This window comes from Rana temporaria, chromosome 1 (genome assembly GCF_905171775.1).
Source record: "Rana temporaria chromosome 1, aRanTem1.1, whole genome shotgun sequence".
NCBI classification, from domain to species: Eukaryota; Metazoa; Chordata; class Amphibia; order Anura; family Ranidae; genus Rana; species Rana temporaria.
This window is the reverse complement of record NC_053489.1, coordinates 482,614,955-482,639,783: the sequence shown is the minus strand read 5'-3', so window position 1 is coordinate 482,639,783 and position 24,829 is coordinate 482,614,955. Positions and strand designations below refer to the sequence as shown.

The 24,829-nt window shown below is 44.7% G+C and overlaps 1 protein-coding gene across 2 annotated transcripts in view; it reads right to left on the bottom strand.

Annotated features, from left to right (window-relative positions):
- BDH2 (3-hydroxybutyrate dehydrogenase 2) overlaps positions 1 to 24,829 on the bottom strand; it is a 44,931-nt gene that overhangs the window by 2,686 nt on the left and 17,416 nt on the right. For both annotated transcript variants that reach the window (XM_040329877.1, XM_040329878.1), the window contains exons 6-9: positions 20,892 to 20,952; positions 15,964 to 16,077; positions 13,482 to 13,540; positions 13,301 to 13,393 (exon numbers count right to left, since the gene is read on the bottom strand). In XM_040329877.1, the coding sequence (XP_040185811.1) occupies positions 13,301 to 13,393; positions 13,482 to 13,540; positions 15,964 to 16,077; positions 20,892 to 20,952 (327 nt within the window). The remainder of the gene's footprint in view (positions 1 to 13,300; positions 13,394 to 13,481; positions 13,541 to 15,963; positions 16,078 to 20,891; positions 20,953 to 24,829) is intronic.

Here is a 24,829-nt window from a genome sequence, read left to right as displayed (position 1 = left end):
GGGATGTCTTGAGACCTATAGCCCTTGACCACCAAGTTGGCAACGGGAGCGTTGTATATTGTTCTAAGTGTCGTCAGAAAATGTGACCCAAACCCATATCTCTCTAAAATAAAAAAAAGGTAATCCCAGGATAGTGAGTCAAACGCCTTCTGCAGATCTAACCCTAGTAGTAAAGCCCCTCTCTGTCCTCCCCCATCCCAGCCCGAGTTTAGCGCAGATATGATGTCTATGATTCTTCTAGTCTGGTCTGGGGCCTGTCTATGGGGGACAAATCCCACTTGGTCAGGGTGTATGTATCGTGCTAAAAATGAGTTCACTCGGGTGGTCAATATTTTCGTCAGGAGCTTAAGGTCGACATTGATCAGCGAGATCGGGCGGTAGTTTGAGCAGTCGCTATGGTCCTTGTTGGGCTTAGGGATGACATGTATAAACGCCCTATTCTCATGTGGCGCGAGGGGGGAGCCTCCGCGTAAACCATTGAAGAGAGCACATAAATGCGGAGCTAGGATTTCCGCATATTTACGGTAGTAGTGGCCCGAGAACCCGTCCGGGCCCGGTGATTTAGAAGGGTTCAGAGACTTAATGGCCGCCAGAATTTCCTCCGTTGTGAATTCTGCCTCCATCAATTCCACGTGGTCGCTAGATAACTTGGGGATAGAAAGATTACCCAAAAAAGCCTCTGCCTGAGTCCTGCTAAAGTCCCCTGGAGATTCGTACAGTTTAGAATAGAAATCGGCAAACTCTTGGAGGATCTTGTGGGGATTCTGGGTAACCTGGCCATTCTTCAGTCTCAGTTTGGGAAGAGCGGGGTTAAATGGCCTAGGGGTCAACCTTCTCGCCAGTAGTTTGTTCGGCTTATCGCCCAAAGAATAAAATCTATGGTGTGACCACCTAAGATATTTCTCCGCCTTTGTAGTAAGGCTCAGGTTCAGAGCCGTACGCGCCTCGTCTATTTGGGTTCTAAAATCGAGGTGTGGGTTAGACTTCTGTTCACGCATTACCCGACGCAATTCATCTTCCTGCTGCCGAATCGTGTGTTCACGCTCCCTCTTAACCTTAGAGGAAAGCTGTATAAGCGTTCCCCGCACGGTGGCCTTATGGGCCGCCCACAGTGTCACCGGAGAGGAGACCGACGAGGAGTTTTCCTCAAAAAACTGTTTTATGGCTCGCTCGATTTCCTTTTCGAAGGCAGGGTCATTCAGTAAAGACTCGTTCAAACGCCACGATGGTGGGCCTGACTTTGCCCAGAGGTCAGTCAACACAATTTGTACCGAAGAGTGATCCGACCAAAACATGGGGATTATCGTAGCAGACGAAACGAATGAAAGCAGGGGAGAGAACGTGAACACATGATCTATGCGTGAATATGTCTTATGCACATGGGAATAGAACGTGAAGTCCCTATCAGTAGAGTGGGCGTCTCTCCACACGTCTACCAGATCATAGCTATGTAGAAGACGCGCCATTACTCCGCTTCGTCTAGTAGCGTGTTTCAGTATTGCTTTCCCGGGATTGGATCTATCTAGAACCCGATCAAGAGAGGTGTTACTATCCCCGCCGAGGATCACATGGCCCGCCACGTGGGGCATTATGACCTCCAGCATAGAACGAAAGAAAGCCAATTGACCTACATTGGGGGCATAATACGATAGGAAAGTGACCTCGCTCTCGTTGATTTTCCCCACTACCATGATGTATCTACCCTCCTTATCTCTAATGACGGTGATTGGCGTGAATGGGACCTTTTTTGCAAAACATATCGCTACCCCTCTCTTTTTGTCAGGCCCATTTGATAGAAAGACCGTTGTGTATCTAGCGTTTAAATACCTGGGGGCCGAGGTCTTTGAAAAATGCGTTTCCTGTAGGAGCAGAACATCAACTCCCATTTTGTGGTACTGTTGGAAGGCCTTCGCTCGTTTTGTAGGGGAATTAATACCCTGCACATTGTGTGTTAGGATGGTGTATTTAGTAAGGGACCTATTCGCCATGTTGGTTCGGTAGTCTGTACTCACGGTTCTGGAGAAACAGGGGTTCAGTCCCCGAGGGTCTCGGACCTTGTAGTGGAATCTGATCTCGGGATGGGGATGCACCAAAAGGAGGACGGGAGAGAGAAAAGAAAGTCTGGTTAAAGAAGAAAAGGCATGGAAGAAGTAAATCTGAGTTCAGTACATTACAGTTCGACAAAGACCACCCAAAAGACGATCGCTGCCAAAACAAAAATAAGGAAAAATTCAAAATAAACCATAGCGCAAAAAATGACGAAATAGAAAGAAGGGGGAGGAGGAGGGGAGAGCGAGAAATAAACGCTCCCCCCCCCCCCCCCCCCCCGGGTCCGCCGAAAAACGGCGCGTAGTCATGGGCATAAAGAGAACAAAATTGCCCGTTAACCTGCGCGAAGTTGCCCTCACCCAACCAGGAGAGGCAAGTTCGCTATTCGTGGCATGCGTTACCACCCCGGCCCTTCACCCTCGCAACCCGATACGAGCAGGCGGAGCCCCCCCCGCCAACCACACACCCGTAGTGTATAAAGCAGTTTCTAGCTTCCATTCCGGACCGGACCAACTCAGCACATAAGCTGATTACTTGGTCTTATCGCGTAGCAACGGAAAAATTAAAAACGCGAAACAAAAAAGTGACCATGAGGATATATATAAAAAAAAAAAAAAAAAAAAAAAAAAAAAAAAACGAACGCGAAAAAGAAGAAGAAGAAAAAATTTAGAATAAGGCCCTTCTCGCGGCAACTCGTATGCGGATAACATAACGAAATGAGCATAACAAAACAGACACGTCAGAACTATTCGTCCCCGTTATTGCAACCCTCACTTCTGGAGGGGTCAGCCCCAGAAATCTGTGAGGGGGCCCTGCAGGGGGGTATTTAGGTAAAGAGGTAGGCACGGATTGTGTCCAATCATCAAGTATTCGGAGGGGGCCTTCTGGCCCTGGAGCGGCCCTGCTGGGACCATAGGGGGGACACAGGCCTGTCTCCACCCCCCGGGGCACTGGTGGAAGCCTGGGGATCCATGGTGATCAGTCCCAATTCTTGGAGTAGCGCTTCTCCCGATTGAAACGAATTGAAAGAGCAGGATCTGCCTTTATATGAGAACGAGAGTTTGAATGGAAAAGACCAGCGATATTTGATGTGACGATTAACAAGATGGTTCAAGAGGGGTTTAAGCGCTCTTCTCTTCTGGATCGTGGATTGCGAAATGTCCGCAAAGATTTGGACCGGGTGTTCCATAACGGTTATGTTGCCTAGCTGCCTGGCCTCCAGCATCACTTTCTCCTTGATCCTGTAGTAGTGTGGCTTGACTATAACATCCCGTGGCAGGCCGTCCGGCCTGGGGGCCGTTAAAGCGCGATGCACTCTATCGAGTTCTAGCTGGTGGGGAGAAATGTCCGGGATTAGCTGTGTCATCAAGGCATGGACTGTTTCCTCCAGGTTCAGGACCGTTTCTGGGAGGCCCCTCACCCGGAAATTGTACCTGCGAGATCTATTCTCCAAATCTTCAATCTTTGCGTTAGCGTCATCCAATTGGTCCTGTAAGGACATGATCATTTTGGAGTTTTGATTAACGCGTCTAACCGTGCCGTCCATTTTGGTTTCAATGCTATCCAGCCGTGCTCCAATATTTTGGAAATCTGACTTTATCCCAGAAGTAATCATTGTGCATGCTTTAGTCAGTTCTTGTTGTAAAAGGGCTGAGAATCTGGCCAGAAGCACAGTGTCTCCAGAATATGAGGAAGCAGGGGCAGGGGCATGGGCAGGGGACATCAGGAGCGCGGAGCTCCCCTGGCTGAATGTGATCTCAGCTAATTCAGCCATCTGTCTGTCTGTGGACGAAGCTGGGGATGTGGTAAACAGCAGTGGTGCTTCATCAGGGGAACCAGGCAAGGTAAGATGGTGAGGCCCTAGGCCCTGGTCAGAGCATGGGGAGGGGGTCCCAATTTGTGACTGTGAAGAGAAGGGGTCTCTATGTACTTCAGCCTGGATGGACATTATATTGCCAGGGCCATGAGTGTCAGTCTCTGGGTCTAGGCCTCCGCCTGTCAGCGCTACTTTGCCACCCAGCGCCATCACACTTAGGGGGGCCTGATGCAAGGGAGAGCCACCTCCTCCTCCAGCTGTATGGCCAGGCTGTATCTGTCCCCAGGGCGATTGTGCCCCTGTCTGCAGAGTGTCCCGCTCCGCGTCTCCCCCTCCCCTCCTCACCTCCTCCGCTCGATCCTCCGGCCTGTCCCGGGAGCCGCCACGTGTAGTGTCTCCCCTGCCCGGCGCCATCTTAGGCTGGGGAGATTGCTGCTGGGCCTGAGAGCGCGTCTTGCGGGAATGCTGTGAGGGTCGGCGCTGATTAAATTTGTTGCCGGCGGTCCTCCGCTGCATGGTCCGAGTCCCAGTAGTGGGGTGTGCTGGCCAGGGTCCGATCCGCCCGCTCAGGTGCTGATTATAGCTTGAAGGGCCGCGGCTGTGCGGAGCTCGATCAGCTCATGACCGTCCTCGGCGCCGCGCACATATTTTCCCTTTATAAGCAACATGTTCTATGCAGTTATTTAGAATTGCTTTGAGGACTCTGCACATAATGAGACTGGTGGAGTGGCTAGGCGCACAATACATTTTGCTTAAAGAGTAACTGGAGATATAACTTAGCTTACAATGCCTAGTTATATAATAGAGATATAAAATGCCCCCCCCCCCCCCGCATTACTTCACCCTAAATGAAAGTAAACCTCTCATAACAGAAAAAAGAAGGTGGTCATTGCTGAACTCTCCTTTTGAAATTGCTAGTTGCCTTTGACTCGGGGACCTGGAACCAGTTGGCAGATAAGCATTTCTGGCTCCTATTTCCTGTTCACAGCGTCTCCCCGCAGGGATGTAGTCCCAAGGGAAAGGGCGAGCACGCTGACTACCCCCCAGCCAGAACGGTTCGCATGATGGGGTAAGCTTACTGAGGAGAAACAGGAAGTGAGAAATTCAGACAAAAGAAATAAAACATTTAGAAGGGAAATTGAAGGAAAATGTAAGTGAACCAACAATTCACTAGCTTAACCAGTTAAGCCCCGGACCAATATGCAGCCTAAAGACCCAAGGTGTTTTTACAGTTCGGGACTGCGTCGCTTTAACAGACAATTGCGCGGTCGTGCGACGTGGCTCCCAAACAAAATTGGCGTCCTTTTTTCCCCACAAATAGAGCTTTCTTTTGGTGGTATTTGATCACATCTGCGGTTTTTAGTTTTTGCGCTATAAACAAAAATAGAGCGACAATTTTGAAAAAAATGCAATATTTTTTACTTTTTGCTGTAATAAATATCCCCCAAAAACATATATAAAAACATTTTTTTCCTCAGTTTAGGCCGATACGTATTCTTCTACCTATTTTTAGTAAAAAAAAAATCGCAATAAGCGTTTATCGATTGGTTTGCGCAAAATTTATAGTGTTTACAAAATAGGGGATAGTTTTATTGCATTTTTATTAATTTTTTTTTTTTTACTACTAATGGCGGCGATCAGCAATTTTTTTCGTGACTGCGACATTATGGCGGACACTCTGGACAATTTTGACACATTTTTGGGACCATTGTCATTTTCACAGCAAAAAATGCATTTAAATTGCATTCTTTATTGTGAAAATGACAGTTGCAGTTTGGGAGTTAACCACAGGTGGCGCTGTAGGAGTTAGGGTGCACCTAGTATGTGTTTACAACTGTTTGGGGGTGTGGCTGTAGGAATGACGTCATCGATCGTGTCTTCCCTATAAAGGGAATGACGCGATCGATGCACCGCCATAGTGAAGGACGGGGAAGCCGTGTTTACACACGGCTCTCCCCGTTCTTCAGCTCCGGGGAGCGATCGCGACGGAGCGGCTATAAACAAATAGCCGCGCCGTGGTCCCGGATCGCTCCCCGAGCGGACCCGACCTCCGCATGTAGCGGGGGGGGTCCCGATCGGACCCCCCACCCGCTAATAGGCGAGGACGTACGTGTACGCCCATGTGCCTGTACGTGCCATATTGTGGACGTATATGTACATGCGGGGGTCGGGAACTGGTTAAAGGGGTCGTAAAGACAAAAATATTTTCCTCTTAAATTAAAGTCTGACAGTAGCTGATAAAGTAAAAAGTAATGTTTTGCATTATAACTTGTTTGATACCTGTTGAAATCGAGCTGTTTTATTCACCTCCAGCACTCCTGAATCAATATTCTCACGGACTTCCTGGTTTGCGGTGCACATTCATTCTTGCTACATCATGGCCTAATGGGAACTACAGTTCCCATTAGGCTTAGCCTCCATGCCTGTGAGGGATAAGAGAGCATCTTCACGCAGGGCTGTAGTCATAGGGAGGGGGTGAGCACATTTTGCTTTGCACCATGCAAAACAGCTCAGATGCTGGTGGAAAGCAATTAGTGGAGTCACAGGAAATGGCATTTTCAAACCTGGATTACTGTATTTTGGAGGTCAAAAACGAGGTAAGTGATATTTAAATGCTCTAGCTTACAGCAATCAATTGATCTAATAAAAAACGAACCTTTAGTGTTCCTTTAAAGGGGTTATAAAGGTAAACAAATGTTTTCCCCAAATGGCTTCCTTTACCTTAGTGCAGTCCTCCTTCACTTACCTCATCCTTCAATTTTGCTTTTAAATGTCCTAATTTCTTCTGAGAAATCCTCACTTCCTGTTCTTCTGTCTGTAACTCCACACAGTATTACAAGGCTTTCTCCCTGGTGTGGAGTGTCTGTGGGCCCTCTCCCTTGAGGGGGCGAGCTGGAGAGTCAGGATGCTCTCTACGTTGCAGATAAACAAGCTGTGTGTTAGTGGGCGTCCTGACTCTCCTGCTCGCCCCCTCAAGGGAGGGGCAAGCACAACACTCCACACCAGGGAGAAAGCCTCGCATTACTGTGTGGAGTTACAGACAGAAGAACAGGAAGTGAGGATTTCTCAGAGGAAATAAGGACATTTAAAAGCAAAATCAAAGGATGAGGTAAGTGAAGGAGGACTGCACTAAGGTGAAGGAAGCTATTTAGGGATTTTTTTTTTTTACCGTTACAACCCCTTTAAAAAGGAACCTATTTAGAAATAAAAAACGAACCTTTACAACCCCTTTAACACCGTTTGAAGAAGGCCAGAAATGCTAATTTTGCCATTTCTTTTTGACCAGTTTATATCATGAAGCAGAGATCACATTTTTTTTTCTCCTGGAAAATCCATTTTAGTTTACAGTTCTGGAATGGAGGTATAGTAGTGTGTGCACATCTTCAGATTATTGGTTTATGTGCATTTTTTGTGGTGCTGTTGAATTGCAGCTCATTACAGGTCATGCATGGAATTTCTATTATCTGTTAATGTGTTCTTAAGGGGTCTTTGTCTAAGACTAGGGCTACCGGAACATTTATTTAAATCTCAAAGACTGAAAAAATAACCTACACATTCAATTGCCCTTTCTTCCTATGGCAGGAGATTTTTTGATCGATTGTTAGAAATATTTTATTTGTGAGACCCCGTCAATACGTTGAGAAAAATGAATTCTTCACTCACTTTTATTGCTGTCACAATGAATGTAAACATGCCTTATGACAGCAATAGGTGGTGACAGGTACTCTTTATGGAGGGATCGGGGGGTCTAAAAGACCCCAAATACCTCCTTTGCACTTCAAATTATTCAGATCGCCAAAAACAGCGATTCTGAATACGGTAATTTTTTTTTTAAATCGGCGTCATTGGCAGCCGAGCAAACCGGAAGTGAAGTTGTGACGTTGCTTCCATGTTTTCACATAGGAGACTGGAACAAAAGCAGTTTATGGCTTTGTTTCAGTCTCACTCTAGCCGGCAGAAGTGTCGGGGTTCTCCTGGTCCGGTGGGATTGGAGGCCTGGTAAGAGCCGACTGCCCGATCTAAAAAAAACTGTACCGGATGATACCTGCAGCTGCTTAAATTTAATTGCATTACATTAAATTACCTCCTGTTTATTAGCCTTCAGCTTCTCTGGGTTCAGATGCTGATCTTTGCTACACAGAACCCTCAAAATGATTGGAAATGTTTGAATATTTTTTTTAAATAACAAACATATTATACAAATCTGCTCTGTGCAATAGTTTTTCACAGAGCAGCCCAGATCCTCCTCTTCCGGCACGCCTGGCTCTTCCAGCCTTCAGAGTGCCCCCATAGCAAACCGCACTGTAGGGCTGAATCAAATCTAAAAAATGGATAATAAAAATGGTTTTTAACTATTTTCATTATGGATTAGTTGGTCAGCCAAGAGAAAGGGATCACCGCCCCAGGTGGGTGTATGGAAATAGAAATCTCCTCAGGGTGGAAGCAGCAGGTGTAGGCCAAGCACAAAAGTACAAGTCACAGAAGGGTACAGGATAAAAACTGACGCGTTTCACACTCAATAGTGCTTAGTCATAGTGACCAAGCACTGTTGAGTGTGAAACGCGGCAGTTTGTATCCTGTACCCTGCTGTGGCTTGTACTTTTGTGATTTTGCACAATAAAGGTGTTTTTATTGGAGTACGGCTGTCCAGAATGTCCCTTTTCCTAGTTGGTCAGCCAATTAGTTGGCCTGCATACAGAATGCAATATTTGTGTACATATCAGGAAATACAGTGCAGCACACATACAGCTCATACACTGTTCATACATGTCAGTAAGTGCCTGAGCATGTGTGAACAAATAGATCGAGCAGTCGAGAGCAGAATCTAAAAATAGATCAAACAGTTGAGAGCAGGTTCTAAAAATAGATCAAACAGTTGAGAGCAGGATCTAAAAATAGATCAAACAGTTGAGAGCAGGATCTAAAAATAGATCGAGCAGTTGAGAGCAGGTTCTAAAAATAGATCAAATAGTTGAGAGCAGGATCTAAAAATAGATCTCGGATCTAAAAATAGATCGAGCAGTTGAGAGCAAGATCTAAAAATAGATCTTGGATCTAAAAATAGATCAAACAGTTGAAAGCAGGATCTAAAAATAGATCTTGGATCTAAAAATAGATCAAGCAGTTGAGAGCAGGATCTAAAAATAGATCAAACAGTTGAGAGCAGGATCTAAAAATAGATCAAACAGTTGAGAGCAGGATCTAAAAATAGATCAAACAGTTGAGAGCAGGATCTAAAAATAGATCAAACAGTTGAGAGCAGGATCTAAAAATAGATCAAACAGTTGAGAGCAGGATCTAAAAATAGATCAAACAGTTGAGAGCAGGATCTAAAAATAGATCAAACAGTTGAGAGCAGGATCTAAAAATAGATCAAACAGTTGAGAGCAGGATCTAAAAATAGATCAAACAGTTGAGAGCAGGATCTAAAAATAGATCAAACAGTTGAGAGCAGGATCTAAAAATAGATCAAACAGTTGAGAGCAGGATCTAAAAATAGATCGAGCAGTTGAGAGCAGGTTCTAAAAATAGATCAAATAGTTGAGAGCAGGATCTAAAAATAGATCTCGGATCTAAAAATAGATCGAGCAGTTGAGAGCAAGATCTAAAAATAGATCTTGGATCTAAAAATAGATCAAACAGTTGAAAGCAGGATCTAAAAATAGATCTTGGATCTAAAAATAGATCAAGCAGTTGAGAGCAGGATCTAAAAATAGATCGAGCAGTTGAGAGCAAGATCTAAAAATAGATCTTGGATCTAAAAATAGATCAAACAGTTGAAAGCAGGATCTAAAAATAGATCAAACAGTTGAGAGCAGGATCTAAAAATAGATCTTGGATCTAAAAATAGATCAAACAGTTGAAAGCAGGATCTAAAAATAGATCGAGCAGTTTCTAAAAATAGATCAAACAGTTGAGAGCAGGATCTAAAAATAGATCAAACAGTTGACACCAGGATCTAGAAATAGATCAAATGCTTGAGGACAGCATCTAAAATAGGTGCAGCTATATATATATATATATATATATATATATATATATATATATATATATATATATATATATATATATATATATTTTTTTTTTAAAATGACATAACATTTTCAGACAGGACCATAAATAAAAAAATATCATACTTGCCTGCTCTGTGCATTGGTTTTGTACAGAGCAGCCCTGATCCTACTCTTCTGGGGTCCCCTTGCCTTCCGATGCTCCTATGGCAAACTGCTTGCTACGGGGGCACCTATGCTGGCTCAAACCTTATCTTCACTATGTGTTTGGCCCTGCTCCCTCCTGTGATTGACAGCATCAGAGTCCTGCTGCACCCTGTGAGGAGAGAGAGTGAGCAGCTCTGCTGTACCCAGGCACATCGCTGGTTTGAGATTAGGATTTGGGTAATATATGCTGACTTTTAATAAACGAAAACCCTGGTGGGGAACTTCGTTTTAATATTGGGACACTTACCTTGTCCAGGGTTCCCACAAAATCGGCACCCCAGCCGATACCATTCCTGGTGAAACATGCTGCGCTTTCTAATTAGCCCAGAGGCGGAGGGGTGCCGAACTTCAGAGGAACGGCGCCGCCGTCTTCTGGAAGTGGGGAAGCGTACCTGTCAAAAACAGGTGCTGGTTCCCCCCTCCCTCCTGAAAGGTGGCACCATAGATAAGTTTAAGCTCCACTTTTGGGTGGAACTCCCCTTTAAATCACTTTCTTCTCCTGCCCAGGAGTACATGTCCTATGAGGCATTGTTCCTCACACATTCACAAGTTCTCAGGTACTTACTGACATGTGTGGACAGTGTACTGAGCTGTATGTGTGTTGCACTGTGTATACTGACGTGTGAAAAGTGTACTGAGCTGTATGTCAGCTGCACTATATATACACAGTGCATCACACAAACATACACCATTTATACTTGTCAATATACATAGCAGTGCAGCACACAAACAGTTCAGTACATACTGCCTTGTAAATATCGCATTCTGTATGAAAGGCAACTAATCGGCTGACCAACTGATCGATCATGAAAATTGTTGACAACTATTTTTATTATTGACTATAAATCGATTATAATAACCACTTCCATACAGACCAATTTTTAGCTTTCAGCGCTGTTGCAATTTGAATGACAATTGCGCGATCATACTACACTGTACCCAAACAAAATGTTTATCATTTTGTATCCACAAATAGAGCTTTCTTTTGGTGGTATTTGATCACCTCTGGGATTTTTATTTTGGAACAAAAATAAAAAAAATGACTGAAATCTTTTTAAAAATAAAAGTTTTTTCTTTTTCTGTTATAAAACATTGTAAATAAGTAAGTTTTCTCCTTCACTGATGGTACTGCACTGACGGGCATTGATAAGGCGGCACTGATGGACACCGATGTTGTGGCATTGATGGGCACTCATAGGCGGCACGGATGGGCACTGATAGGCGGCACGGATGGGCACTGATAGGCGGCACGGATGGGCACTGATAAGTGGCACTATCGTATGTGTTGTACTAATGGATGGCACTATCATATGTGTTGTACTAATGGATGGCAATCAGTGCCAAACAATGCCTGCCAGTGATGCCCATTGTGGGCACTGATTGGCATTCATTGCGGGCACTGATTGGCATCCATTTTTTGTGTCATTGTCATTCCTGGTGGTCTAGGGTGGCATACCTGTTTTTTTTTTGTATCCGTGGTGGTCCAGTGGGCATCCCTGGTGGTCCAGTGGGCATCCCTGGGGGGGCTGTGCTGATAATCAGCACAAACCCCCCCTGTCACAGGAGCAGCCGATCGGCTCTCCTCTACTCGCGTCTGTCGATTACCGGCTTTTCCTGTTTACATCGTGATCAGCCATGATTGGACATGGCTGATCACGTAGTAAAGAGTCTCGGTGAGAGACTCTTTACCTAGATCGGTGTTGCGGGGTGTCAGACTGACACCCTGCAACAACGATCACCGCGATGCATGCCCCCGGGGGCGCGCAGCGGCTCCAAATCCTGAGGACGTCATATGACGTCCAGTCAGGATTTTAATACCACTTTGCCAACGTCAATTTGTCATTGGCGGGCGGCAAGTGGTTAATTAGTGGTTTCAGCCCTAGTTCCTGCAATGGGTTCCTGTTTAGCTTTGGAAATGTTATTTTACAATTGTCATGACTAGACTACAGAGCCTTTAGATCAGGGATAGGCAACCTTAGAGAGACGGAGATCTACTTGACACTGGTGAAGGTAAAGATCACCAGGCACAGTGTCCTGTTAGGGCCAGTTCACATCAGACTACGACGCCAGAAAAGCATGTTTCATGTGTGTTTCCTGCATAGTGTTTAAAACGCACTGCCTTTGTGATCTACTGTGGGTGATGATATATTGTTAACCCCCAAAAGAGATCCCAAACTCAGTAAACAAAAAAAGTAGTACAAGGGAGTGCCTTACGCTCAGAATGCAGGGGGATCAGGAGTGCCTTGCGCTCAGAATGCAGGGGGATCAGGAGTGCCTTGCGCTCAGAATGCAGAGAGTGGTAGGGAGGTGGTGATGTAAAGCGTGGTAGAGGACACCACTATGGAGGGTGACCCTGCCCAAAGCAGTGTCCACTGCCCCCCAGGAGACCAAAAAGCAGCACAGTTCTGTACAGGGGGCAGGGGAGGAGCTGGCAGAGTGACACATAATATTAACATGCTGTTGATTGGTTGCTAGGTCCTAAGTAACCAATCACCTGCGGGTTAACTTGAAAAGTTTACTTGGCCAGCTTCTCCCCCACCTTCCGTCCTGGGCTGTGCTGCCTCTCGCTCTCTGCTGCGGAGGACGACACTGAGGGCGGAAAGAGAAGGACTAGCACTAGTGGGGATGGTGGCACAGACCCATTGTTCCTTGTCTGTCACCTACCCGCGGTTAACAGGTAGCCCGCAATCTACGGGGTTGCCGACCTTGGCTTTAGATTTTTTTTTTTTAATGGGTTGTTTTAGCCACACTTTAAAAAAATAAAAAAAGCAGAAACAACCAGTCACAAAGGAAAATATGCATAGAATCAACATTTCTTCATTGTTGTTTCCATAAACAGGTCAGGAGTATTGCTTACTTCTCTGTCTGGGACTTCTAGAAGGAAGCATGTTTTTCTCACAGGAGTCAGTGAACCCAAGACAGTTGTTTATTTTAAGATGCAAATGATTGACACTTACTGGCTCTGGTGTAAGGCTTGCGAGTTCAGGGCAACAGTCCAACCATTAGGATCACAAGTGAGGCGGCACAAATGGGGATAAAAAGCCTACCTCCAAACGTGAGATACAGCACTGACTTCTTCTAACAAAAAGGTATCCCCAATTCCAGCACAAAATCCAAAAACAAGGTGGTCGGCCTCTGCTTATGGGTAAGTAGGCAATTATGCAAATCATTCTTTTGCCCCTTTTAGCCATTGGTGTAAAATTAACACATAACTTACTTCATCAGAGGCCAAATACACACAAAGATGTGCTACTTCTTCAGCTGTGCACATTCTGCCAGTCTTCTGTCTTGCCAGAAAGTCCTTCAAAGCCTATTGCAACCATGGACAAAACACAACATATAAGCACCAATGTGTTAATGTATAAATCAGTTATATGGATATGGCGCTGCCTACTTACCTGTTCAGGGTTTGGCCTGGCTTGAATTCGTTCTCTTAAAGATGGGGTGTCCACGGTTCCTAAACAGATATATGGTATGAACTGGTGGTTCAAGACACAATAATTCTTTCTACCTTACATTCAGCTCTTGTTATTTTCAAAGGGTTTTACTAGAAAGAATACACGAGACGTGGGTATCTCTGGTAGGCCCAACATAGAAGATGAGAAGTAGCTATATAATCACCTTGGTAGCCCACTGGAAATCTGGTATTGGATATCTAGTGCTGGTGCTCATAGAACTCTACAGGTGTAATGGTCCAGCCCAGTCTCTCATAAATAGATGAACTCTTCAAGATATTAAGTCATATGATAAAGTAGTTGCGGTTCTTTTACAGGCTATATTGCTGCAGTTGTCAATGCTATACATTGAATTAGACTGAGGTGGAAATTTCATCTCCTGGAGATTTATCACCCAGTAACACAAAAGCACAAATTGCATAGTCTTATGGAGAACTTTGGAGAGAAATCTGGTAATTTTCCGTTTCAATCTTTTTATTAAAGCGGTTGTAAACCCGCATATACAATTTTTTTTTTTTTTAAACCTGCAAGGCAAAAGCCATAATGAGCTAGTACGCACCGCATATTAGCTCATTCTCGGAACGAGGAGAAGAGAACTTACCTGGTCCACGCCGAGCGAGATGCCATCTTGACTCGGCGCGTCTTCCGGGTATCGCCGCTCCAGCGCTGTGATTGGCTGGAGCGGCGATGACGTCACTCCCGCGCATGCGCACGGGAGATTTTATTCCGGCAAGGGCCGCCCCTTCAGCCGAGGTTCCCCCCTGCGCATGCGCCGCTGCAATTAGCGGCGCATTGGGAGAGAAATATCTCCTAAACTGTACAGGTTTAGGAGATATTCTTTATACCTACAGGTAAGCCTTATTATAGGCTTACCTGTAGGTAAAAGTCAAAAAGTGGGGTTTACAACCACTTTAAGATATCAAGTAACAACAAAAACATTGTAGAATAGCGAAATCAAGTACAATAAAGCAGGGCTCAAAATTTCAAGTCCTGAGCTACTAGCCAGGCCTTAAGAGTTGCTCGCCACAAGTTGCCCCACCCCTTGTAAATGATCATATTTTATTCAGACCATACATGGTATGTAGGGTCGTCTAATGTTAATTGGACCCTGGGCAAACATTGCCATGAAGGAATATTACAGATTAGAATTGCTAAAGAATTTTATATGAAATATAATTTGGCATTTTACAGTACAAGGGTAATTACTGGAGTCAGAATATATAAAAAGGAAATTTCCCCCAACTTATACAACTTTACATTGAAATATTGAACTACTGGGCTTATTTTTATGTGCAGTAGCCATTGCCACCTCTGCGAAAAAAAGAATCTGAGGTCGATCACTTTTCAGAGTGTGGTAGACAGGCAGCTGGGAGGCAATATGTTGCCTCTTCACTGCCTGTTTTAATTATGTTGGGAAACCATACCAGGCTGGTGTGAAAGGGGCTTTAGATAGAAACAAAAAAGACTTGGGAAGCTAACAATAGCGATACAGATCATGATGATACAAATCTATACTAATCAGCACCCCCCCAACTGGTTCTAATTTTCCTCTGTGTGGGTAGTTCTTCCTATTCTTTATCTCTGAGCTGATGACATCACTATTATGATAATATGCAAGATATTTTTGAATTCTTGGCTTCTTGATGTTCATTCATTCATTGGCTGATCTGTCATACGATTGCTCCAGTATCCAGCTTTCCTACAGATTACACATTTTCTGGCAGCAGGATTACTTATTAAATGTCTGTCTTGTCAGCCTTTCATCATTGTAATACTATGGCCCCCTCCCTACATGGTGCTATAAGCAATACTTTTATGGCTCACACAAACCTGTGTCATGTCCTGACGCTTTCCCATTAGTACACTTCGTAATCCCCCCAAAAATAAAAATTGAAAGGGGAAACAAATTCCACACCAGGCTTCCCTACAGTGAGTGAAATGTAAGAGATGCAAGGCCAATCTGTCCCTTAGCTTGTAGGTGACACCATTTAAAGTGGTTCTAAAAACAGGACATTTTTCACCTTAAGATAAAAAAAATGCCCTGGCAATTGTATCGCCCCCTTACCTCCCTACATACTTACCTGAATCCTATCTCGATCCAGTGCTGTGCCCTTCTTCAGTGGTGCTGGTTGTGTTTCTTTATTCTCATTGCGAGGGGGGGGGGGGGGCTGAGCCCCACTGTGTCTATGGGTGCACACAGCCAGGCTCAGGAGTGAGCCCGCAGGCATGTAGGAAGCGGCTTGCTATGGGGACACACACAGAAGAGGAGAAATCAAGAGCGCCAGTGGGGGACCCCAGAAGAGGCTTTTTGGGGCTGCTTTGTGCAATACAACAGGCAAGTATAAGATGTTTTGTTTTTTCTATAAGAATGAAAATGACCTGTACAACCACTTTATTTCCAGTATTGTACTAATGTTGTACATACCTGGGCATATACAGTTACACCTTATGCCTTGCTCAATGAAATCCGCAGCAACCGATTTAGTTAGACCAATTACAGCCGCCTTTGATGTGCTATATACACATCTATTTACCACTCCTAGAAAGTAAAAAAAGAACATAGTATATATAAACATACTGATCTACTAGAAAACAAACTTCTGAAAAAGTTACACTTTTATGCAATAGGTGTATTATACACAACTTCTTGTGTTCTAATGTACAGGGGGTCCCCGGGTTACAAACAAGATATGGTCTGTAGACTTGTTCTTAAGTTGAATCTGTAAGTCGAAACAGGTACATTTTTTAAGTGTATCTCCAGCCAAAAAAACGATTTAGCAGCTTTTTGGATAGCATAGGGAAGGGTAATCACCCCTGTAACATTTGTTTTGCTGTCTGTGCCCCTGTTCAGAAGATTTCACCTCACTTTCTATCTCAATGACAATTGGATTTTGAAAATTTTGTGTTAGTAGGGAAACAAGGATTGGTGATAAAGCATCAGTGGAAACACCTTTTTCCCATATTAACTCTTATAGAAGAGAATTTCCCTTCCTAGGGGTAGATTTCCTCTCACTTCCTGTTGTCTCCTTCCATTTGTAAGTAGGAGTCGGATGTTTGTAACTAGGGGACCCCCTGTATCTGTTGTACATTTATCTTGTTTATTTATTATTCAGGTTATAGCACTAAATGGGTAAACCGGTTGATTAATTGAATATCTATAAGTCTATAAGTCTCCATACAAAATTACAGCCGTAGTGCAATGGTAAGCACAAAAATGACATGAATAGATTTAAAAAAGATCCAAGCAGAGTATGTATTGCACATGCATAGTTGTGAATCGATGCTTAGTTTACTAATATTTAGTCTAATAAGCCAGCAGGTATCACGGAAAGCCGCACTAAAATTGTGTTTTTACTGTCCTGGCCATGCTGTGTGGAGGAAAATCATGACAACAGAATTAAATCTGTTTTAGTATGTAAAACGATTCAGCCCATATTTAGAAGCTTGTCTGCAGTTCTGCTTAATCTAGTCAGTGAAATACTGGCGCTTTAATTGAAGGATTAGTGAATAGAAACATGTTTTGATGCACAGGGGTTCACGCATTTTGTGGACGTCATATTTTTGAATGTCATTTGGGTATATGTGACCCCCCATTTTGGACGTGTTTTTGCCTGACTGTAGATATATGCCTTTTTAATATGAAGGCTATGGCCCAGATTCTCGTAGATCGGCGTATCTTTGTGCTGGCGTAACGTATCCTATTTACGTTACGCCTCCGCAACTTAGACGGGCAAGTGCAGTATTCTCAAAGCACTTGCTTCGTAAGTTGCAGCGGCGTAGCGTAAATAGGCCGGCGTAAGCCCGCCTAATTCAAATTTGGAAGATGTGGGCGTGTATTATGTAAATGTTGTGTGACCCCACGTAAATGACGCTTTTTACGAACGGTGCATGCGCCGTCCGTGGACATATCCCAGTGTGCATTGCTCCAAAGTACGCCGCAAGGACGTATTGGTTTCGACGTGAACGTAAATGACGTCCAGCCCCATTCACGGACGACTTACGCAAACAACGTAACATTTTCAAAATTCGACGCGGGAACGACGTCCATACTTAACATTGGTACGCCGCATGTACGCCTCATATAGCAGGGGTAACTTTACGCCGGGAAAAGCCTAACGTAAACGGCGTATCTGTACTGCGTCGGCCGGGCGTACGTTCGTGAATTCGCGTATCTAGCTGATTTACATATTTCTAGGCGTAAATCAGCGTACACGCCCCTAGCGACCAGCGTAAATATGCAGTTAAGATCCGACGGCGTAAGAGACTTACGCATATATTTGTATTAGATCCGACCGGCGTAACTGATTCTAAGAATCAGGCGCATAGATACGACCGGCCAGACTCAGATACAACGGCGTATCTGGAGATACGCCGTCGTATCTCCTTTGAGAATCTGGGCCAGAGTATGTTTATATGTCTTTTTTTACTTCTATGTATAAATAAAATATGAAAGATTTTCTAAACCAATATCGTTGGTCCAATCTGCCTTCAAAGTCCGACCTAGTGGTTTTTTTTTTTGTGTGCTTAAATGATCCATACTGATGTGGCTTGAGAGTGACACATATTAAAACTTTTAAATAGAAACATAGAAGAGTAACGGCATCAAAAAGACTACGTGGTCCATTGAGTCTGCTCCATTCTTTTCTATCTGTATACGTGTTTTTTTGTTTTTGTGTGTGTGCGCGTTTTTTTTTTTTTACTTTTTTGCCCGAGTATAGATCTAGGCTTGTCCCACGCATGGTTTAATTCACTTACTTTTGACCGACTCACTACCTCTGCTGGAAATCTATTCCAAGTATCAACTACTCGATCAGTAAAATTATACTTTTAAGATTAATTTTGTTTTCTCCCGCTTTTTATAAGCGAGGTCTCCAGAATTGAACATAGTATTCTAAATGAGGTCCAATTAAAGATCTATATTAGGTAATCAGCACCTCCCTCCTCCTGGTGACCCTTCTAGTGATGCTTTTTATTTAGCAGGTCTATTGCAGTATGATCCTACCACTTTGAATTAGGGTTACACCATTACATTTTTTTTACCAGCGAGTATGAGTAGCGATACTTTCGGTCAAGTACTCGCCGATACCGAGTACTGATACCCTTTTAGTTTGATTTGAACCCATACAAGATGAGTGGGCTCAAAATCGAACTGCAAAGAATCGCATGCTATTTGAAGAGGAATGTGGTGCGATTCTTGTTCGAAACACATGCACTTTCCACCACCGCTCCTGTGTGAACCCAGGCTGTCAATGAATATATGGTACTACAGCGCTACTAATACTAATTAATCAAAGAAAAAAGTATAGAAATAAAAAACTAAATAATACCGCTGCAGACACAAAAAGAGTGTACAAAACCAATAATAGTGATAAATTAGGTGTGTTGCGCTGATAATAACTTATTTCTACGTACAAAATTACATAAGAAGAGAGACCCCCTTGTAAAACTTAATACAAAAGGGATCACAAGTGCAAAAAATAGACAATATAATAAATCATCCAGTGAAGTGCCAGTGAAGTGCTAGGAATAAATCCCTATTAAGACCAGCATGCAATCTTCATGGGCAACTGCAGCAAGTCAGTACAACCTCTGTCACATGGAAAAAATAGACACACCACAGTCCAATATTCATGGGATAGTTCCAAGTTTACAGACTTTTCTCCTATGTAACTTTTCACTTCAGGACAGTGCCGCTCATGCAAAAAAGAGAAAACACAGATATGGTGCAAATAACGTATGAATAAGGAAGAAAACCAATGCAATACAGCGATTGCACTCACGGAAGCCTCGATCACATTAGGCTCTGCTGTAAAGTAGTACGAACGCCGCTCAGTGCTTAGACGATCTCCTCAGGTGGATGGTCGCGTCACTCGGCTCCTCCCCCACGCGTATCGTCACTAGACACGCGACTTATTCATGGGTTCAAAAACCCATGAATAAGTCGCGTGTCTAGTGACGATACGCGTGGGGGAGGAGCCGAGTGACGCGACCATCCACCTGAGGAGATCGTCTAAGCACTGAGCGGCGTTCGTACTACTTTACAGCAGAGCCTAATGTGATCGAGGCTTCCGTGAGTGCAATCGCTGTATTGCATTGGTTTTCTTCCTTATTCATACGTTATTTGCACCATATCTGTGTTTTCTCTTTTTTGCATGAGCGGCACTGTCCTGAAGTGAAAAGTTACATAGGAGAAAAGTCTGTAAACTTGGAACTATCCCATGAATATTGGACTGTGGTGTGTCTATTTTTTCCATGTGACAGAGGTTGTACTGACTTGCTGCAGTTGCCCATGAAGATTGCATGCTGGTCTTAATAGGGATTTATTCCTAGCACTTCACTGGCACTTCACTGGATGATTTATTATATTGTCTATTTTTTGCACTTGTGATCCCTTTTGTATTAAGTTTTACAAGGGGGTCTCTCTTCTTATGTAATTTTGTACGTAGAAATAAGTTATTATCAGCGCAACACACCTAATTTATCATCTTTATTAACCCAGGCTGTCAGTCACTATGCGATTCTTTGCAGTGCAATTTGAGTCCATCCATTTTGTATGGGCTTAAATCGCACAGCAAAGGTATCGGTTTCAGGTATGAGTATTTACACGAGTACTTGTGAAAATGCTTAGTATTAGCACCAATACTGCTATTGGTCCAACCCTGCTTTCAATTGTCTTGTCCACTTGAATTGTCCACTTGTCACGTCACCTGCTACAAGTTGTGGGTTGTCCACAATGCAATGCAAGCAATTACAGTTTTTTTAATGTTTTTTTTAATGGTTTTTCATCATTTGCCATAATTTTTGAGATTTCTAATGTAAAAAAATAGGTCACCTTTGAAAACGCCTATAAACGAAATTGCGGGAAAACGCGGGTACCACGTTTTGCGTCTGAAGCCATTTTTTTTGCTTCTGAAAAAACGAGGATAAACGCAACTGCCGAAAAACGCTGAAAAACTTCACTGCGTGCATGGACACATAGGATAACATTGAATGTGTTCAAGTGCAGTTGAAAAAGCTGTCCAACTGCCTCTAAACACGCGTTTACCAGCGTCTCGTGTGCATGGGGCCTAAAAATGCTAGATTTGTGTGTTTTCAAGCATTTCTATTCAAGTCTTTAGAGGCAGGAACGGGTATTTCTGGTCTCAATGTAGCTCATGGAACATCAAGTGTTGTGCTACAGGCACCTGAACCACCATTAAAATGCATGATATTTTTAGATGTTGCGTGTTTTGGCGCTTTGAGCTTCATGTTACAAAACACTCGCTTGTAAATGGGGTCTTAGCCGTTAAATTTTTTTTGGTTTAACTGCTCACCAAAACAACTGAAGCAAGGAAATGGAACTGCGAGTAATACCTTTAATGCTGGAAGCCACAGAAGACATGTTGATGATATTCCCGGATTTTTGAGCAAGCATCTAAAAACATAATATAAAATCATTGTCACTTTTTCGGTGCCTATGGTCTCATGTAGAAACTTACCATAAGGCCCCTTTCACACGGACAGATAGAAAGGTGCTTTTAGCTGCGGATTTTATCGCAGCTAGAAGCACACAATGCTTTTTTATGACACCCTTCACACACTACGGTTACCTGCGGTTTTGTGCGGATAGAAAAAAATAGAACTGAATGCGTCCAGCTGCGATGTCCCGCAGCTATCGGCACATAACCGCAGTGCACTGTGTCAGCTGTATTTGGTATGGATCTTGAGGGGGGAACTCCACTCCAAATTTCAAATAAAAAAACGGCATGGGTTCCCCTACAGGAGCATATCAGGCCCTTAGGTCTGCTATGGATTTTAAGGGAAAACCCAGCATGCCGTGGGGGTCCCCCCAAAATCCATACCAGACCCGTATTCAAGCAGCAGCCCGGTCAGTCAGGAAAGCGGGTGGGGACGAGCGAGCGTCTTCCCCCCCCCCCCTCCTTAACCGTGCCAGGCTTCATGCCCTCAACATAGGGATGTAGGTGCTTTGGGGCAGGGGGGCGCCCTGCGGCCCCTGCACCCCAAAGCACCCTGTCCCCATGTTGATGAGGACAGGGCCTCTTCCCAACAACCCTGGCCGTTGGTTGTCGGGGTCTGCGGGCGGGCAGCTTATCAGAATCCGGGAGCCCCCTCTCTTCTTTAGCTCTTTTACGAGCGAGGGGGCCCGGGCTTCTGTCGCCTTCTTCTCTTCTTCTATGTTAACACGCCACTTCCTTCCGCTGTAATGCCGTGTGTGCGGCTCGCACCGCTTTATATAGGCCTCTTATGACGTCATGCTCCCTTTAGTTCTTTCACGAGCGTCCCCCCCGTCCCGGGCTCAGTCGTAAAAGAACTAAAGGGAGCATGACGTCATAAGAGGCCTATATAAAGCGGTGCGAGCCGCGCACACGGCATTACAGCGGGAGGAAGCGGCGTGTTAACATAGAAGAAGAGAAGGACGCTCGTAAAAGAGCTAAAGAAGAGAAGGGGGCCCGGCAGAACGCCCCCCGGAGCCGACTAATAAATTACTTTAAAAACCCTGTGTAGTGTGTTTATTTTTACATTTTTTTTCCCCACCAGGTGAATGGGTAGGGGTACAATGTACCCCATACTCATTCACCTAGGGTGGGGGGCCGGGATCTGGCGGCCCCCTTATTAAAGGGGGCTCCCGGATTCCGATAATCCGCAGCCCCCGACAACCAACGGCCAGGGTTGTCGGGAAGAGGCCCTGTACTCATCAACATGGGGACAGGGTGCTTTGGGGTAGGGTGGGGGGGCTGCAGGAAGCCCCCCTGCCCCAAAGCACCCTCCACCCCCCATGTTGTGGGCATGCGGCCTGGCGCGGTTAAGTAGGGGGGGGGGCGCTCGCTCGTCCCCACCCCCTTTCCTGACCGGCTGGGCTGCTGCTCAGATACGGGTCTGGTACGGATTTTGAGGGGACCCCCCATGCAGTTTTTTCCCCTTAAAATCCATAGCAGAGGGCTAAGGGCCTGGTATGCTCCTGTAGGGGGAACCCATGCCGTTTTTTTTATTTGAAATTTGGCGTGGAGTTCCCCCTCAAGATTCATACCAGACACAGTGCTTGGTATTGGCAGGGATCCAAGTCAGATCCCCGTTCAATATTGTGCCGTGGCTAAACGCAACCGCAGCTAAAAGCATTGTACAAATGCAGCTGATGGTTGTGCCTGGAGTCTTGAATTCCAGCAAAACATAAACATGCTTTTATCTGTGGCAAAACAGCCGTCCGTGTGAAAGAGGCCTAATAGACACACTTACGCTAACTATGCCCGTACTGCTCTGGCAACTAGGGACAAATACCAATTAAACAGAGAATAGAGATCCCATTTACTTCCTTAGATTCTAGTGTTCTGTCCTCCACAGATGTCTGTTTATATTGGTAGCAGATTAGCACATACACATGTTCCATAACTTCTGCAATGTTTTGAACACACTTTTTTTCCCATCATGTGCATATATGATACCCTTACCTATGCACACAAATAATGTTTTTTTTTTTTAAACATTAAACACACAAGCTGATTACCTTTACATGTGTATTGAAAAAACAATAAAAATGACTATACAAACACATCAACAGTGAACTCACGAAGACTCATTCACTGCCAATGAAAATCTATATGTCTTCTATACTTAAAGTGAAAACAGACCTTTCATGCTCTTGCTGTTTTTATCTTTCTTTTCTAAAACTTCCCCAACATACTGCCCATCTCCAGTTATACCAACAGGTATACCCTACAGGGCCTATGAAGTCTCACCTGAGTTTTAAATTAGGGTTGTCCCAATACCGATACCAAGCATTTGCCCGAGTACTTGTGCTCGGGCAAATGCTCCGATGCTTCACCCGATACCTGGGCAGTCAGGGTGATCAGTGCGGTGGGGGGAGTCACAAGCACCGATCAACCTGTATAGATTTAAAAGTCTGACAGCTGGTCCTTTCTCTCTTCTCCTCCCCCCTCCTGTGGCTTTCAGCGGTGATCGGTGCTTCTCTCCCACACACACACACAATCACCGCTGACTGTCCCCTATCCTCCTCCTCCTCCATGCATCTATCCCCCTTTCTTCTCCCCCTTCATGCATCTGTCCCCCTCTCTTCTCCCCCTCCGTGCATCTGTCACCCTCTTCTCCTCCGTGCATCCGTCGCCCTCTCTTTTCCCCCTCGATCTGTCAGGATGGAGAGCAGAGGTAGGAGCCGGTAAACCCGGCTCCTTAGTTTTCTGAATGAACAGAGTCAGTGATCACTGACTCTGTTCATTCACATAACAAACATCATAACCTCCTGCGATTACGATGTCTCAGTTAATGAATGAAGAGGTGCCGCTGTCTTCTCTCCATTCATTTTCAGTGCAGCGGAGGCTGCTGAGAAAGTGATTGGGGAATCTGTGTCCCTAGTCCCTTTCCCTGTCTCAAAGGGGAGATGTCAGATCTGTTAAGACCGCTGATATCTCACCATAGCCCCCCAACAGGGCTTATAAAAAATAATAAAAAATACTGACACATGTGCCACTGTTACACGAGATTAAATAAAAGTATTGGTAATCGGTATCGGCGAGTACTTGAAAAAAAAGTACCGTTACTTGTACTCAGTCTTAAAAAGTGGTATCGGGACAACCCTAGGTTTTAAATAAAAAAAATTAAAAAAGACCCACCTAAGTGCGGCATTAAAAAGTAGGATTAAAAGCACTCACAGGATCCAAGAAGAAATGCTCTTGTCAGTTGTGAGGGCATCTGCCACTCGCTCAGTCCTGCAGGAGCCGCCTGTTGTCCAAAAATGGAGGAGATGGGGCATGGACGCCCTGTGTCACCAGGAAGTCTGTGCTAACCAGCGTGGAACGCAGAGTATATGTGGCGTCACGGGGAGGAGTGGAGATGGCTGGAGAATGCTAGGCTACGCGCTCTGAGCCATCTGCTCCTTTTAGAGGCATGGGGTGGTATTACAGTGGAGGACCTTTAGCCAAGGGGAACAATGCAAGGGGGGGAAGAAGAGGAAGAGGAAGAGGGAGGGGGGAGGAAGAGGAGGGAGGGGGGAGGAGGAGGGGGCATTGCTTTGGATCCGTGTCCCTTTTGCTCTGCATGCAAGTGCAGTGCTGGGATTGGTTGTGTGTAACATTGGAGTTCTAAATGGGAGCCTGCATGAAGTGGAGACTTCAGCGGGACTCCATAGGTCCTGGCAGGCACAGGGGGCACCCACATATCCGATGTCAGACAGTGTCCCAGGAAGAATATGATGAGAAAACTCAAAAAAGATAAAAACCGCAAAAGCATGCACGCTCTGATATTAGCAGCTTTAGTAAAAATACTCGTGCACTTTCTGC